We start from the raw sequence: 18758 nt of genomic DNA on the forward strand, positions 1-18758 counted from the left end.
CTCCTGAGGCTGAAGTACACAAGCCCTGTTAAGTTCATGGTTCAAGCCTTGCAGTCTCTGGCAAGAGGAGCTATTTCATCTAAGCAACAGAAGCTGTAACTTGACACTAGAGGTCTAACACTGGCTGAAAAGAGAAGCTGATCTGCCATCTGAAAAGAGAAGCTGATCTGCCATCACCAGAACTGGGTGATTAAATCTCTGCCCCCTTCTAGAAAACCTGCTGGGCATGACACAGTCAGAGACACTGCACAGTAGGGCTACGTTGACAGTATAAGTTGAGGCAAGGTATGATGGTTCATTCTTTTCAATCTACACAGGGTGGACGAGCGCGTGGATTCCAACAAACACAAGGTGCTTCGGTATGCAGAGGCCTTTAAGAGCCAGGACAAAGAGCAGCTCGATAGGCACCTCAAGAAGGACCCATCTCCATCTGTCTCGAGGAGCACATCTGGGAACAGTTTCCATCGTGGTTGGCAAATCCTGCGGCACAGCACCTTCAGACGCATGCATGGGGAAGTGAATCCTGCCTTAGAAGAAAAGGTCTACCACGTCTGAGATACCATCTCAACTGTCTCCGCCACATGCAGCTGGGGCTTTGTGCCACATTACTGATCCCTTTGGTGGGATCTTCTAGCGGGGTTATCCAGATAAGTTCCCTCTAGGTACATCTCATCCTTGCATGGAGTGCTCTCCACAATATGCTGCTCTTGCACATCTAAAGAAAGAGAGTTGCAATCTGCAAGGGTTCTTACTGGAATGCGTGTCTCCTTTTTGGAGAAATTGTTCTAAGAGAGCACTGGAGTTTATCAACATCAAAAAGATTATTGTAGGAGTTAAGTGACCAATAGTTCCTGTCTCTCAACATGTTCTCAGGCAACATTCCACATTCCTCCTTGCTCTCTGAAGAGCCGACTCTATGGAAAAATTGAAATATGAAAAAAAACAAAGGGAGAGAACACATCCTTTCAACTCAGGGAGCTGACGCAGCAACTCAGCAGCCTGTCCACAGGCAGTAAGCTAGCGGTCGGAAGTTCTTCAGGAGTATGGACATTAATCGTTCAGGAGTAGAAACATCTTCTCTTTCCACCTCATTTCCTGGAGAAGGGCAGAATGTTTTCTGACTATGGGAAGCCAGTGCACTTTAAATTAAAGGAAACTGTTCATGTTATGCCAGATGACTTTTTAGGGCTATATTATAAATTCAGTTTCTTTTTGAAAGAGAAGAACCAGCTCCCCCCCCCCTTTAGCTAAATGGAATTGTGTTAATGTTTGTTGGAGCAGGGTAGCATGGTGGTGGTGGGGAAATGTTGTGAATGTGCTTCGATTAACATACAACTGCTACTATATCTGCTTGCTGGGGTAGACTGTGGCCAATTTTGTTCATCCCACCAGATGCTGCTGATTCCTGTGCATGCTTTCTGTGGCACTTTAACATCCCCCAGTACCCTTATGCTGATCCACAACAGCATTTTAAATTGTCTCTTTGCAGGAAAGGGCAAATATGAAACAGAATACAGATGTCTGCCTTGCAATCCAGATCATGTAGCCAGGGCTGGTGAGAAATATTCCCCCTTCATGACATCACCCCTTCATCTCTTCTGAGTATTGTTGTCACAAAACTTTGCTTAGATCAAGCCTGGAACTTTTCTGCTTAAGTAAAGTACTCAAGGAGTTGAGGTTTTATTAAGATGACCAAAAGTATTCCAAAGTTTTTTTTTTTATCCTAGTGATTAATCCATTTAACCCTAAAAGTTTTGACACGGACTGGAAGCCACTCTCCAGAGTTTCAGACAAGAGTTTTTCCTACCCTTCCTGGAGATGCTAGGGATTGGATCTGGAATCTTGGGTATATCAAATAGGTGCTCTAAACAACCCTTAAGCACATTTTATATCCTTAAAAAGTCACTAAAGCTTCACTGAAGCATAACTCCAAGGTACGTTGGAAGCTCCTGGACAACAAAAAGCACCTGCAGAGTTAAACCAAGTGAAATATTTTGGTCGGACTTTCACAGTTGTCTTCTTCCACATTGATGGTCCTCCTGAAATGGCCTTTGCTTCAAATCCAACTCAGAAGGCAGCCTTGCCTTCCATCCGTAAGAGAATGAAGTAGGTCCCGCCCTCCAGCATTATTGATATTTCAAGTTTCAACTGAAAGGATAAAACAATCACCAGTGAAATAAAAGCAGAGACTTGAGACTGTTGCCTTTTTAATAGTGGAACTCAGTGGAAAATTACTCTTGTACCTTTCTAGCAAGAACAGTCCAGAAATATCTCAGCTGGCCAAAAGAGATACACTTGTATTTGAATTTGTAAAAAAATGGTGTTCTGAGCCACTTTGGGCCCCAGCAAGGCATGATACAAATCAAGTAACTACCTAATGTGTACAATTGCATTGACAAAATACAACTGTGCCACATACACAGCATCATAAGCTGGTGAAAAGGAGTGTGGAGAGTTAAAGAACAAGGACAGATCCTGCCATGGAGGAGCTTACTCTATGGCTCCAAACTGAGACTCTGGAGGCCTATTTGCCTGCTTCCCTTATATTGAGTATAAATGCTATATATATTTTCATTCTGACTCAGTGATTTTTGAGCTGTGTGCCAAGCTGGGGCCCTCGCAAGCTTGTTGAGGGTTCCCCAATTAGTAGTAAAGGGGGATAAGCTACCCTGAAAGATACCTTGTCTGCTCCTACTGCTCTTTCCGTACAGTGGGTAGCTACAGAGGAGTGCTGGATGAATTCTGAAGCATTCTTCTCTGTTTAAAGAGGGTTGGGGTGGGTAAAGTGGAGCTGTATGCCATATGTAGACACCCCTTTGCTGTTTTAGGGGTCCTCAAGCTTTATGGACTCCCTTCTTTTTTTGTTTTTAAAAAAAGTTGAACTGTAGCATTCCAGAGTGGAGAATCACTTTTCAAATATGCCACAGGGCCTTCTGGTATCATTTCATGTCTTGAACTATACTCTTGTTTTCAAAATTCAAAGGATATTTAGCCACTTCTGTTTTTGTTTATTACATTTTTTGGGCACACTTTCCTGGAAAGAGTAAAGTTGGCCAGTCCTGAAACAGGGCAAAAAAGAAATCATCTGGCTTAGCCAATAAATGCCTTTATGTAAAGTCAGTGTACATTTTGAAGGTGTCTCAATACCCTGCTTGCCAAGGTTTCAGGAAGTGTAATTTGAAAGGACACATTAATCTGAACATTGAGAGTCTGGAAACCACCCCCTCAAGTTAACATGGATGATTGTTGATGATATCACTTTGTTGAACTGAGTTATGGAGTGATCAGACTATATTATAGTGGTTTCATATTGCTATCTGATCAAACCCTCTGTCTGGGTTGGTCTTGATTTCCTTTCTTATCCTTGGGGGATTTGCACTAATTGTCTATGGAAATGGAAAATGTTATTTTCCTCATGTGCGTGCATATATGTGGAGGGGGAGGGAGAATGTGTGTGTGTGTATGTGTGTGTGTGTGTGTGTGAGAGAGAGAGAGAGAGATTAAGAGAGAGAGAGAGAGATTTTTGAATAGTTGGTAATATTTTCATTTCATGTCTTGACATTTGGAAGGAAGAGTCTTCTGTTCACCTGCTTTTAGATTCTATCTAAATCAAAATTTATGCTTTAGCTAGTAAGGCATGCCATTGAGACTAGTAAATGAAGCGACTTCTCTAGTTGGCTGACCTCTGCTTACAGATCCCAGATTTGACTGCATTGAATGAATCATAGAATTATAGAACAGAGAAGTTGGAAGGGACTGAACAGTCTATCAAGTCCAACCCCCTGCTCGATACAGGAATACAAATCAAAGGATTTCTGCCAGGTGGACATCTAAGTTTCTCTTGAATGCCTTCAGTGTTGGAGCACTCACCACCTCTCGAGGTAATTGGTTCCACTGTCTTGCCACTCTAACAGTTAGGACATTTTTCCTGATATTCAGTCACTGCACTATGGAGTTCATTTGCACCTGTGATATAACTAGCAAGCAAAACTGGGGCTTCATCCATAGAGTATCTTTTTGGTACGGTTGCTTACTGCCACTTTCCTGAATTTGACATGCTCCCTACCAAGATAGCCAAAGGAAACTGCCTTTCAGAAGCTATGCAAATAGCTATGTATATTTTCATGTATATTTGAAAATATACATGCCCTTTTTTGGAAGTCAGAGTGGCCCCAAGATGACCCCAGGTACACAAAATTGTCATTGGACATAACAACATTTCCCACACTATCCTGAATGCTCAGGAGTATTGGCCTGGCCACCTACAAAGCCAAAGCCATTTATATGCACTTAGACAACCACCTGGCAGATATCCTTTGATTTGTATTCCTGGATTGAGCAGGGGGTTGGACTGGATGTCCTTCTAGGTCCCTTCCAATTTTTCTTTGGGGGCCTGGTTTTAGCCATCAGCAGCATCAAGCGATATGGCTTTCCTTGGACTGCTCCATTTCAGGCCACAGAAGCAGGGCCAAGGAAAAATAGCAGAGACTACCTCAAAGAAGGCTAGGTTTGATCCATTCTCCCTAATAGGGTGTTTCCCCCTATTAAGGATGTGTTTTTCATGGGGAGACTGAAACTACTTTCTACTTAATCCTATAACCTCTGTCTAAAAACAAACACTCTTGTTTTCTTGCAGCAAGATTTTTCCATGTGAGATTTAAAAAAAAAAAAAAAGAAATCATTCAGGAAATCTTCCAGGATTTGTCAGAAGTTTCCTCCCCCCCCCCCAAGTTTAAATTGCACAGGATTATTACAATTCCTGCTGAGAATAACATCCTTCCTGTGCAGGATTCAGTAGGCTTCAATAATGCACAGATTTGAACAGTTTCTGGATAGAACTATTGGGGGGAAAACAGACAAAAAAGGACAATGAGAGAAGAAGCCGAGAAGTCTCATAGATGTAGGTAGAAGTATCGATATGGAATCTTGGTACAGCAAGAGTCAGACAAAATTGGAAATTTGCAGTTTACTCATCACACGCCTGCTAGTTTCAGTTGACAATTCAGGAAGAGCTTTACCTTTTGTTTCAGTTTCTTCACAGTCTAAACTTTTGGAACTTTGGAATGTAAATATCCTTATTGTATTCAAGTTGTCACAAGTTTTCATATTCCTGTTGAGTCAGGAGAATGCAAATGAAGATAGCATTCGTGTGTATGGTTTGGGCTGGGGACAGGCTGGTTCAGTTCTTTTTCCAATGACCATATAATGTACATCCCTTTGTGGACCAACCCGCCACCTACACTTTTTGGGGTCCCTCTCAGCGACAGAATCCATGCATCTGTCTGGCTGTCCCTTTGCTGAAACCTCTTAACAGTCTTGAGAAATGAGATGCTTGCTGGCTGCTCCCCTGCACGTGGAAAGGAAGAGGAAGTTTTGCATTTGTTTTTAATTATTGCTAACACATCAGTGGCATTTTGAAAGTTTTTTTTTTAAAGCAATTTCAAAGCATTGCTGATGAGTTAGCAACAATTTATTTAAAACTGGAAGTTTTATTTTCCTTCCCTTAAGCAGGCAAACAGGAAGGAAGCTTCCTATTTCAAGATTGTTAAGCAGCTTGAGCAAAGTATAGAGGAGAAGGTGGGGGGATTGTTTCCCCTTTTTCTTTAAAGAAGATTTCAGCTGTTCTTAACCTTTGTTACTCAGGTGTTTTTGAACTGCAACTCCCAGAAACCTCAGCCAGCAGAGCTGATGGTGAAGGCTTCTGGGAGTTGCAGTCCAAAAACACCTGAGTAACAAAGGTTAAGAACCAGTGCTTAGATGGTGCTAAACAGAGTCATTTTAGGTGTGGTGTGGTTGATCCTTGCACAGATCACCTCAAATGACATACCATGACCCTCTTTAGCATGGTCTAGACCAGGGGTTTGAGGTTTGAGACCCCTGGTCTAGACCAATACAGGCTGGGATAATTGGGCTCTCTACTCACACCCTGAGTCTTAGAATGGTCCTCCCTTAAACAGAAAACCTCTGTGACTAAAGAGGCTAAGCATTCACTATTTGTTAATGGATAGGAATATCCCATCTCTACTATCGACAGTTCACTTTTCATACAAAAGGGTTCAGCTTAGCCTTATTTCTGCCCTCTTTTCCATGGTGCTTCCTCCACTATATTTGCTCTTTCCCCCCCCCCCCCCAGCGTTGTCCTTCTTTGCCCTCCCTTGTTGCTCTTTCACCTCCAGTGCCTCCATTGATGTCAGTGGCGGCTCAAGAGTTCTGTCAATGTATACTTCGTCTTCCTTTATAGCCTTAAGTGTGGCTACTCACTGCTCCAGTTCTCTCACCTTTTCTTCTAGCAGTGCCACCAGTTTACTTATTTCATGTGTACACTGTATTACATTCGGGCAGAAAGACAAACATTGCACAAACTATGCAAGTCACCACAACTGAGGTGTCATAATCCCTCCATAATCCCTGTTATCTTTTTGGCTTTGATCTGTTGGTCTACGAATGCCCTTTTCTTAGTTTTGTTAGCCTGAATGTAGCTGGGAAAGCCCACTAATATATAACTCTGTTGTATTATTTTATTTTTCTGTTCTGTTTCTGAGCGATGGTAAAATAACATTTCAGATCAAATCATTCTCCAGTTTTGTGATATTTAAAAAAAACGTTGTTATCTGAAGTAGCAAGTTAGGAGATAAAACAATGTTTTCAGGATATCTAAATAAAAATATCCAATTCGAGTCACTGGCTAGATGTATTTAAAACAGGATTGAAAGTGTATTTGCAGGTTTTCAAAGTCTTCGCCTGCTGCCAGAAACACTGAACCGTTTTCAGACCCTTCAGTGAATTGAGTCCTGCAACCAATCAGGCAGGCTCTGAACACCGCTACTAAGAAATAGAAAATCCCAGGTGGCTTTGAGTTTTCAAGAAACAAACTTGTAGTTATTCTTCTGGCTTTTGCATCATCACTTAAAGCCAATGTGGCTCTTCAGCAGTGTTTTATAATAATTTTACATCAACAGTGCAGTCTTTATTCAATGCTTTTGTTTAAATGGTGCAATTGCTTTTAGGGTGGCTATATGAGTTGCAACTAGCAAAACAAGTAGGTTCACACCACTTATGGAGCATCTGGAAGACCAGTTTTGCCTCTCTTTAATAACAATTCCACAAACAAAACTGTTGAGCCTTTGTTTGGGATAAGTGACACAGTAGGAAGCGAAGAAGAGATAGATGAGAATATGCCTTGTTTAGGAAATCAGCAGCTTGCTCTATAAGGAGGTGAAAAGGTATCTCTTCCATGATCAAACGTTTCTTGGTGTAAGTGTGCCATTTCTGTTCTGCATCACTCGTTAATTAGTGCTGTGAAACTATTCCAGTGAAATCACTTCAGAAATATGACTTTGTTGAGATCACAGTGGGTGTAGTAGAAAAAATTACTTGAGTGCTGGCATAGATCAAAAGTCTATTATTTTCTGCACTTTGCTGTACATTATTTTAAAAATAAATATAAAAAAGCTCATCAACTAGTGACCTCAAATCAATTTGGAAGCACTTTTTAAGAATGTGGATGCTGTGTGAAAAAGTTACAAAATAGAAATTTGTCATATTTTTTATTCATGTTGTACAAAATGAAAGCACAATTGTATTTAAAATAAATCCATTATTCTCTCCTATAATCTTCACATTGTGTGTATTCTTCTTTTTGAACAAGGTGGTCAAAATGGGAGGTCTACCCCCCAGCAGGTACAGCACAGCCCATCTACAAACAAAATTCATCTGTCCTTGGTTAATACATTGGGTGTCCTAGAATTCTTCCACTTTTTGACTTTTTGACTATTAGTTTGCAAGCCATAACATCTGTGCTTCATATATATCTTAAACAAGGGGATTCTAATAGTATTAAAATCATCTTGTCAAACCAATTACAGAAACATTAATTGGAGAATGCATTTTAAGCCATGTGTCTTAAAGAAATTCACAAAGCAGGAATTAAGCTATGACAACTAGAGGCAAAAGAGATGGACAGGAGACCTACCCAAGAAGTCAAGCAAAAAAGAAAAAGGCAAAACAGACAGTGCAAACGTCTTTTGCAAAAGTTGGGTTTTGCATTTGCCAAAAAGAATAAAATTAAAAAAGATAGCATGATGTATATAGTATCCCATATTGCCCTCTGGAAATAAGTCCTACTATTAAACAGTTAAATGATATTCTGAAAATACTCTATAGCAAAGCACTTTTTTCTTTGACTGATGCTTTTTTTATATATCCTAGTTGGAAAAAAAATTAAAGGGAAAAATAAGAGTCAAAATCAGTCCTAATAGTGTTTGCATTTACCCTGGTACAAAAGCTTCTTTTCTCTTCTTTTAATTATGTAAAAGTAAATTAATTGATGATTCTATGGATTAATTTCCCCTTCCTAGCCTGCATTAACTGATGACTATGGACCCTGAGCTCATAAAAAGGACCTCAGCAACATGGCTCAGAGACCCCAGTATTGATTTAAGGAATTCCTTTTGTATATAAATAAACTCAGCTAAAGCTGTTCTGCATGTTAGCCCTGGATATTCTATCCCAGATTTCACAGAAGCTTTCTGTTTGTTTCCGTTCCTGTTGCCTCTACATCTTCCATGCCCTTTTGCTAAACCCATACAGAAGCTTGACTTGCATGGGTACTTAACTCCCTCATTTCATGCTTTGCCACTGGGACTGCCATCAAAGACTGGCTCCCTCCCTTGAATTTTATAGGCATTGTGATCTTAAGAGCTCAACAAGTTTTGCTAATTCCCCAAGTGGAGATTCACCCTTCCAAAAGTTGCAGTACTGGTGCTAAGTAGGTCATGATCATTAAGCTCTTTGCTGTTATATTGCAACATTTATCCAGTAACACCAATATGGCCCTGAAAGCTCTCTGGAGGATGGCAATGGCAAAAGCACTGCTCAGACATGTCAGATGTCTGGATGACCCTGTAAGGATACAAACTGACAGCATTTAACAACACCAACAATGTGTTAACATAACGTAGAAAAAACAGTCTTCACTGAACTAGCCAAGAAGAATTGTTTATAAAATAGGATGATTTATTTATTTATTTATTTATTTATTTATTTATTTATTTATTTATTTATATCCCGCCTATCTAGTCAGTTAAGACCACTCTAGGCAGCTTACAACATAAAAATACATAATATATATATATATACACACACACACACACACACACACGATTTTTACATAATGGAAGACATTTCAACAAGATGGGACAACAATGGGAAAGAGGAGAAAAAGGGGAAATCAGGAATTGGCTGGGGGGAAGGCCTGCCGAAACATCCATGTTTTTAGTTGATTTTTAAAGATACCCAGCGAGGGAGCTGCGCGAATCTCAGGGGGTAGATTATTCCAGAGGCGAGGAGCCACCGCCGAGAGAGCACGATTTCTTGTCTTTTCCTTCTGGGCCTCCCTCGGCGTTAGGCTCCTCAACCTCACCTCCTGGCTTGCATGAGTGACACAGGTAGATCTTGGTGGGAGTAGGCGTTCCGGCAAGTATCGAGGCCCTAAACCGTTTAGGGCTTTATACGTAAAGTCGATGTGGAACCAGATGGGCAGCCAATGCAATGTGGTCAGATTGGGTGAGATGTGTTGGTATTTTTTCACTCCACTAAGAAGTCTGGCCGCAGCATTCTGCACCACCTGGAGTTTCCGCAACAGCCTCAAAGCAGCCCCACATAGAGCGCATTACAGTGGTCTAATCTTGAGATTACGAGCGCATGCACCAAGGTAGTGAGCGCCCCAACATCGAGATAGGACTGCAGCTGGGCTATCTGCCTAAGATGAAAAAAGGCGGTTCGGAGCACCGGCACCACCTGAGTTTCCATAGTGAGCGCCGGGTCCAGATGGATCCCCAAGCTGCGGACCCCATCCTTGGCAGGAAGAGTCATCCCCCCGAAAGAGAGGGAGTTTCCCAGACCCCCAACTGTGGGGGCGCCCACCCTCAGTACCTCCGTCTTGTCCAGGTTCAGCCTCAGCCCGTTCTCCTGCATCCACTGCAGTACAGTCCCCAGGCAGCGCTGAAGGGACAGAATGGCATCTCCTGCGGTAGGTGGAAAAGAGATGTAGAGCTGAGTGTCATCAATGTACTGGTGACACAGGGCTCCACACCCCCTGATGACCCCACCCAGCGGCCTCATATAGATGTTGAACAGCATTGGGGAGATAATCGACCCCTGTGGAATCCCACAATTGAGACTCCACGGGGCCGAAAAGCTCTCCCCAAGCTGTACTCTCTGGGGTTGGTCCTCCAAGAAGGAACAGAGCCAGGCAAGCACCAGGCCACCGATTCCCAACTCGGAGAGCCTCCCCAGGAGGATACTGTGGTCAATGGTATCGAAGGCCACTGAGATGTTGAGTAGGACCAGCAGAGACACTTTGCCCCTGTCAGCCTCCCTCAATAGGTCATCACACAGGGCGACAAATGCCGTTTCTGTACCATGGCGCGGCCTGAAGCCCAACTGAAATAGATCCAGGGCATCTGTTTCATCCAGGTGGGCCTGGAGCTGATCGGCCACCACCCTCTCAACCACCTTGCCTAGGAAAGAAACATTGGCGATGGGCCTGTAGTTGCCAATTTCGTCCGCCGCCAAACTGGGTTTCTTCCTAATGGGCCTTATGGGTGGACAATTTTGGTAGGCCCAGGATCCAATTTTCTTCTATAATCATCCCAGGTATACATAGAACAGCAATAATGCCCACAAAACAAAAAGAAATGAAAAACAGGTACAGTGGTGCCCCGCAAGATGATGTTAATTTGTTCCACTGAAATCGCTGTTTAGCAAAAACATTATCTTGCAAAAAGTGTTTCCCCTTTGGAATGCACTGAAATCCATTTAATGCGTTCCAATGGGGAAAAATTGTCGTCGTCCAGAGACAATTGCCCATAGGGAAGCGATTTTGTGAAGTGCCAATCAGCTGTAAAATCGCTGTCTTGCGAAAAACAGAGGTGCCGATCAGCTGTAAAAATCGTTGTCTTGCGAAAAACAGTCTGCGAAGCACAGACCAAATCATCGTCCAGCGAAATCCCCCATAGGAAAACCATTTTGCGAAACACTATAGCGATCGCAAAAAGTCATCATCCTGTGGTTCACCCGTTTTGCAGGGTAATCATCTAGTGGGGCCCCACTGTATTTGAAAATTGTTCAGTTCTAGTTTTAAATGGTGTTGGGAAGCTGGAACCTGTTTAAAAACTGAATCACTGCACCTGGAGGCTTCCAGGAGCAGTAATATGTTTGGGTTTTTTTTCCCCTATAGGAACTTTTTTGACACCAAAATTTGGAGGAGACGAGAGCCATGAAAACAACCTTCTGGCGCAATAGATGCCCCATAGAGTGCCCTTTCCTCACCCGAAAGAGAGATGAAAAGTCTGAAAAGGCCTGTTTATGCTGCAAGAGATGGCATATTCAAGGCAGGTGGTATCAGAGGTGACGGAACAGTTCGGGATGGCATTTAATGAAGAGGGAGGAACCGAACTGTGTTTTCCACCTCCCTTGTTCCAACCTAGATGGCCTCATTTAGCAGGAATATAAGATAACTAAATAAACATGTTAACGGAGAAATTGACAAAACCCTACCCAAGCCAGTTTAGTCCTGTCACAACAGGACCGCCTTTCCTCCCAAGGTCAAGGAGTGCAAACGCCACCTCTTTGAACATCTCAGTCCTAAAGGGCATTGGGGACATAAGGTGTATCTGCCTTGACCTTTCCCTCACAGCACTGGTGGTAGCAGCACGATTGCCAATAAAGACTGGGAAATTGCTGTCATATTCTCACCACCCGCTGCCTTATGGAGCTTCATGGAATTCTGTGGATGCATTCAGGGACTCTCTTTTTTTTTTTTAAGCCAGAACAGCTTGTTTGTATCCCGCTTAACATAATCCAAATCCCACCACACCACACCAGGTTGTGTTAACCTCCCAGTGGATTATGCCAAAACGAGATCTGTGATACCATCCTCACACTCACTGCCTTGGCACCTTGCAATTTGATCCAGCCAGCTGGTGTTTTGCTGATTTGCCAGTAAAAGTGGGTTTTTGTTAAGTGATCCATCAATTCTTTTTTTTAAAGCAAGCTTCTCCCACACGAACCCCTCTCCTGGCTATGCTCCCTGCCTAGTTCCACCTACAGAACTAGTATTTCTGAAAGTGTGTGCAGAGAACTCTAGTTGGGTGGGGACCATTAAAAAACCAGCTGCTTTCCTTGACAGCACAGGGTGTTAATAGTGGCATAAAGTAGTGATGGGAGACTTCTTTAGATTCTATTGCTGCTCTTTTAAAACTGAGTTGCAAGGGTCTTTTGAAATTGATATCATACTGAATACCCATCAAAGTGTGGTAAATGATGCACCTAAGGGCCTGATCACATGGAGCAACTGTTCCTTTGTTATAACCTACTTAGACTGTTGTATAAATTTCCAGTCACATGATGCATGCCCCTTGCCCAGAGGGTTGTGTTATTTTATTCCAGTGACTTATTGATTCATTCCTTTGCACTATCGCATCTGTGCACGACCCTATTGATTCTTGTCGGAAGCTGAGTCACCAGGGAAGGCAGTTGCCATTACTGCCACACAGCAGCCCTGCTATTAATTTTTTTAAAATTATTTTCGTGGCCACTATATCGATACATCAGTAAATGTATGTGAACGGCTTTAAAGGGACAATACTCCACCTATTGCAGTGGTCCCCAACCTCGGGTCTCCAGATGTTCTTGGACTTCATCTCCCAGAAATCCTGGCCAGCAGAGTTGGTGGCGAAGGCTTCTGGGAGTTGTAGTTCAATAACATCTGGAGGCCCAGCATTGAGGACCATTGACCTATTGTCTGGCAAGTGACACAGCCTTAGAAGTTGGGGGGAGGCAGGTTCAATTCTTCAAGAACCCATGATGAAAGAGATAAAATGTTATCGAACAGTAACCCCTTCCCGACATATTGACGCTATCTCAGTAAAATATATTTTTTAAAAAAATTAAAGTAAGGGCTGCACTGCCCCAGGAGACAAGAGAGGAAGTAAATCTATTCCATGGTGTAGCCGGCCATAATGTTACAAACAGGAAGAAATGAATTGGTAACCTTAAAAGATAATGTTCATCCTGGTATATATACCACATGACTGCAATTCAGTATCAGAGGGGTATGGAAAGTATTGTTAGAAGTGGGGAAACATTTACCTTGTGTAATCAGGCTCTAAGTCTAAACTTACTTTTTTATACAGTGGGGAAGCAATCTGGCTTCATTTGTGACTTGGTTGACATGAACTCTTCTGGAGTGGATTATTTGTTGGGGCCAGGTGCAGGGATCATGTATTATTTTCCTGCAAGGAAGCTTGATGGGGATGGCAGATGAGGTCAGAGTCCTGCCTACTGAGAAAGTCCTGGGGCTTTGACCCTGTGAGACCTGACTTCAGCTACAGCATTACCTTTATGTCAAAGAAGGTAAAGAACACTGCCAAAACTAAGAAATATTCCATGCATTATTCAAATTAAGATGGCAGACTGAGGTGAGTGAAGTAGTCACACTTGATTTTACCATTTTAGACATCAGGAGGGAAGCATTATTCTCATTGTGGTTTGTTTTAAAACTTCCTGCATGTAGGAACATAGCACACCAGTTAGAACATTCAAGCAACACTCTTTCTCTCCCTAGTGTGCTAGGTTACTACATTCCCTTCTCCCTTCCACCCTCCTTTTTTTTATTTTTTAGAGGCGGAGAACCATTCCGAACTACAATTCCACACCAGAAGTGTGAAATGATATAATCTCCATACTCTTTGGATCTAGATCATTTTGCCATGTTGTTCTCTATAAAAACATAATAATAATTCTCATCAAAAACTGTCTCAACATTTTAATTGGTTTTTGATTTTGCCTATATTTCATTTGTGTCCATGATTTTCCATTGTGCAATGCTCTGATACAAATAAAGAATGATTCTCTATAATTCTTACAGTTATATAATACACAACTCTCTGCTATGTTCTGTTTGTTTGGATTTGGACAATGAATTCTACCCTTCGGTATAATGAAATAGAAAAGATACTGTATATATTCTATTTAAAAAAATCATAGGGAAACATTTTTTTTCCAATCACTCCTTTTCATGAAATACTTTTGTTACAGCCAGCTATGATGTCTCCTGTCCTTCAAGGTTTTGGAGGGAGTTTAACATCCAATAGTGGGAGGAAGGCGGGACATCAGTGGGTGGAGCTGGGATGGATATATATTGGGGAAAGTGTGTCATGAGGGGGTTCTGTTTTAAGTTCTGCTGGAGCAGTTCTGTATTGAGTTTTGTGGAGTTCTGTGTGAGCTCTGTGTTCTGTATGAACAAACATTTAGAGTCTGTTTATGCTAGTGCCTTGATTTAAATAGTCTCTTGTTTTATTTGTTTACCAATCCAAGTGTGTACCAATCAATAAATTTTAGTTCTTTGTTTTTGAAATCCATTCCTGTCTGTGTGGCTCCTTATAGGGAATGGTTGGTGGCAGTCTACCTGAAGTGTGAGTGAGTGTTGATGTAGTGTAACAGGCCTCCTTGGTGAAATAGAGAAGGAGGTTGTTACAACTTTGAACAAAATTTCCATGGAAGACTTCCAAAAAGAGCTGTTAAGAAACAGTGATGATGACACTGAAATTCAAGTGACTAAAGCCTAAAGCTGACAGTAGGTGTGACATACCATGATGCAAACAATCTTATGCTGAATCTCTACAAAATAGGGATGAAATGTGGTTCGGGTGGATACAGCTGAACTTTTCATATGCCTTTGATTCCTGCCTGCCTGCAAATGTTCTTTGCAATCACTTTTCCAATGGGGGTTCCTTCTGGTCAAAAAGCCCATAGCAGGTGGAAGACAGAATAGGCAAAAGAAGAATTTAGCTTCTCTCACTTCTCCATGCTGTATTTTAGATCTGTTCAAAACTGAGCACCTAAGAATGTAACCTGTAACAGGAATCTGCGTGACAATTAACATTTGCCCAGTAGATCCAGTTTTCTCTCTTCCCTTTCTTTTCTTATTGATATATAGACTGTTATTCTCTGATGCAAATCCTGTAGTATAACTTACACCTGTGGAAGTGTAACAATATCACCGATGGGAATATTTCAATAATTGAACACTTCCTATTTCTGTTCCATGACCTTCCAACTCTTGTGTAAAGCCTGCTATTGAATGGGAGTCATGGAAGCTGCAGGATGGACGGAAGAACTCTTTACTTAACAAAACAAAACAAAACAAAAGCCTTCTGCTAGTAACATTATCTGGTCGCAGCAACTTTCAGTAAGCATTTCCTCCTCCCGCCTAGTGGCCCCCATGGTATTATGTGATGAAGAGGACTACACAGAAGTTGGAAAATCTACAAGATAGAAGCAGGAATTTTTTTAATTACAGAAAATCATTTCCTACTGGTGTTGTCATCATCCTTCCACGGGTGCAGTTATGCCAACAGGATTTCAGATTCAAGCTCACTTCTCTTTCTCCCAGATTCAGTGGTTGCTTCCTCTGGTAAAGAGCCATAGCATGGCTAGAAGAGGTCTCCCACACATGAAGCCAGATGTAGGGTCTTATTATGTAAGCAATCTTCCCTTTTCTACTATTCTTGAATGGGTTTCCTGAAACAATGAAACATACTTTTCTTCTTCTTTGCCTGAATATCAATTGTGACAGTAGTCACTTCTACAGTACTTGTGAGTCATGACTCACAAGTTCTGCACTAAACGATTACACTCTGCTACAAATAATAATAATAATAATAATAATAATAATAATAATAATAATAATAATAATAATAATAATAATAATAATAATAATAATAATAATAATAATAATAATAATAATAAAATTTATTGTCATTGTAAGTATATACACAGTATACCCATACAACGAAATTCACAGACACCCAGAGACCAGACACATGCACACACATGTGCACAGTATGCACACATACTGAGTTTTTCTATAATTCAGCATCATCACAATTCGTAAGAAACAATCCAGCTCTTCTTTTACACAGCCTCTCTCCTACTGCTATAGTTGGGCTCTCAATAAATACAACTGTTCCAATGGTTTATGCCAAAGGCTAGTAAAAACAACTTCAGTGGCATGGTGTCTTCTTCCATTTTGTTCGTGTTTCAACCTTTTTCTGCAGGCAGCACAGTGACAGTCGGTTGTTTCAGCATTTAAGGTACAATAGGTCAGTTATTTTGGTCTGGATAAAGTAAGGGTGATGCCTAAACCAAAGTTAGTAGCTTAGCCTTAGAGGTTGGAAGTTAAGCAGCCACCCTCCTAGAAGACATACACTGCAGTTGCATCTAAAAAGGGCAACCATCTCTTAGGCTGCAAGTGGTCACAATACACATGCAAACATCATGGGGGAAACCTCTAGAGTCTAGAACAATCCGGAAACATGGAAAGATTTATTTTCACATCACTTATTTAGAGATACATTTGTTCCACTCTAAATCTGCTCCAGACATCATCTGGAGGGACCATTCATTTCAGAGATGGCCACAGGTGGCCAATACTATCGCGCACGTGTGCATGCTATTTCACAACATCACAGCTGAATCTTCAATGACCGAGGCAGCACAGATTGGAAAAAAATAACTATGAAAGACAGGGTTGCCTCCCCATCCAAAGCCAGAGAAGCCTGTGTTTTATATCAGGAGTAAGAATTGTTTCAGTGGTATCTTTTATCTGGTGGTGAAAGAATTTGTGGGCGATGGAGTCATGTATTGGTCCCATCCCGCTTAGGTACACACTGTGAGAGCAGTGTGCTACTCTAAAATGGTTATTTTAGATCTATGTGGGTAGAATTTCGATGATATGATCTTGAGTGCTTGTCTTTTATTGAGTGAATATTTCTGAGCTCCCCTTGTGTGATTCCCCCCCCCCTTTGCTGATAAAAGCAATAACTTAATTTCTAACCAGGGTGCTGATCATTTGGTTCCAAACTGTTGGAGACTTCTGTGAATTTCCGTGGAGATTTTAGGGTGGAATAAGAAAATATATTAACGTTGGTAGGGGTCATTGGTTTAATTATCCATGCTCCTGAAATCTCCCCTGTGGAATAATTACAATACACTATAAAAAGGCATTGGTGTAGTCGCTACAGTGAAACTCAGGAAATCTGGATTTGAATCCCCCCCACACAGTGGTGGCGCTGTGGGCTAAACCGCAGAAGCCTGTGCTGCAGGGTCAGAAGACCAAGCAGTCGTAAGATCAAATCCACGCGACGGAGTGAGCGCCCGTTGCTTGTCCCAGCTCCCGCCAACCTAGCGGTTCGAAAGCATGCAAATGCAAGTAGATAAATAGGGACCATCTCGGTGGGAAGGTAAACAGCGTTCCGTGTCTAAATCACACTGGCCATGTGACCACGGAAGATTGTCTTCGGACAAAACGCTGGCTCTATGGCTTGAAGAGCGGGATGAGAGCCGCCCCCTAGAGTCGGACACGACTGGACAAAAATTGTCAAGAGGAACCTTTACCTTTACCTTTACCCATTCATGTAATCTCACTGGTGGTGGGCTGGGGGTTTCGGCAGTGGTAAAACCACTCCTTAAATATCTCACTTGAAAGCCCTATTCGGGTTGCACCAGGTTGTTTCTAACTTGGTGAAACATAACACACACAGGAGCACATTCTTTGGGTGCTCCAGCTGGTGCAGGATGCAGCTCCTAGAATGTTAAAAAGAACAGTTTGTTTAGATCATATCTCGCCAGGGCTGACCACGCATTCCTGGATATCTGTTTGTTTCTGAGCCCACATGCCAAGTGTGTTAGTAGAACAATTTACCTTCTGCAGCTCCATATCTTTCCAAGTTTATAACCATTATTTCATTCCTAGTAGTAGGCATCCTTCAGCCTCAAGAGACTATGGTAAGGTGCTCTGAATAGAAGTCTTGGAACAGTGTCTAGTGTGGCTAAGAAGGCCAATTTGAGAGTGACAATCCCTTCCACACTGAAGACAAATACAATCCGTCCCCTGTCCAGCTTCCTGATTTTGCTGGTTCCGGGACTGCCTCTTTGCCTCGGCCTGCTGGACAAGGGTCTCTTCAAATTGGGAGAGGCCGTGATGCACCGCCTGCCTCCAGACTGAACACTCAGATGTCAAGGTTTCCCATCTGTTGAGGTCCATTTCTAAGGCCTTCAGATCCCGCTTGCAGATATCCTTGTATCGCAGCTGTGGTCTCCCTCTGGGGCACTTTCCCTGCACTAATTCTCCATACATGAGATCATTTTGAATCTGACCACCAGCCATTCTCATGACATACCCAAGCCAACGTAGACATCACTGTGTCAGTAATGTATACATGCTAAAAATTCCAGCTCGTTCTAGGACTACTCTATTTGGAACTTTGTCCTGCCAGGTGATACAAAAATATGTCGGAAATAATGCTCATGGAACTTTTTAAAAAGGCCGTCCCTGCTAACCAAATCAAAGGCCTTTGTAAGATCTATGAAGGCCACAAAGAGTGGCTGTCGTTGTTCCCAAAGTTTCTCCTGCAACTGTCTAAGGGAAAATAGTGGACCTATTTCCTCGAAATCCACACTGCGATTCTGGGTAGACTCTCTCTACAAGCACCTGGAGCCTCTTCAGGTGCTTGCACAGGCAAGCAGCTTCCCTACAACACTGAGAAGAGAGATGCCACGGTAGTTACTGCAGTCGCCCCTGTCACCTTTGTTCTTGTAGAATGTGACAATGTTTGCATCCTTCATGTCCTGTGGTACTCCACTTTCCCTCCAGCAAAGACAAAAGATTCCTAGACTTCTGAACTTATTTCCAC

The 18758-nt window shown here is 42.1% G+C and overlaps 1 protein-coding gene across 1 annotated transcript in view; it reads left to right on the top strand.

The window, feature by feature from the left end:
* The window catches only part of TRPV5 (transient receptor potential cation channel subfamily V member 5), a 50514-nt gene extending 41947 nt beyond the window's left edge, over positions 1 to 8567 (top strand). Inside the window, exon 15 of the mRNA XM_020811534.3 lies at positions 318 to 8567. Within this exon, the coding sequence (XP_020667193.3) occupies positions 318 to 555 (238 nt within the window). The 3' untranslated portion in view covers positions 556 to 8567. The remainder of the gene's footprint in view (positions 1 to 317) is intronic.
* Positions 8568 to 18758: the final 10191 nt, after the last annotated feature.

This window comes from Pogona vitticeps, chromosome 2, assembly GCF_051106095.1.
Source record: "Pogona vitticeps strain Pit_001003342236 chromosome 2, PviZW2.1, whole genome shotgun sequence".
NCBI classification, from domain to species: domain Eukaryota; kingdom Metazoa; phylum Chordata; class Lepidosauria; order Squamata; family Agamidae; genus Pogona; species Pogona vitticeps.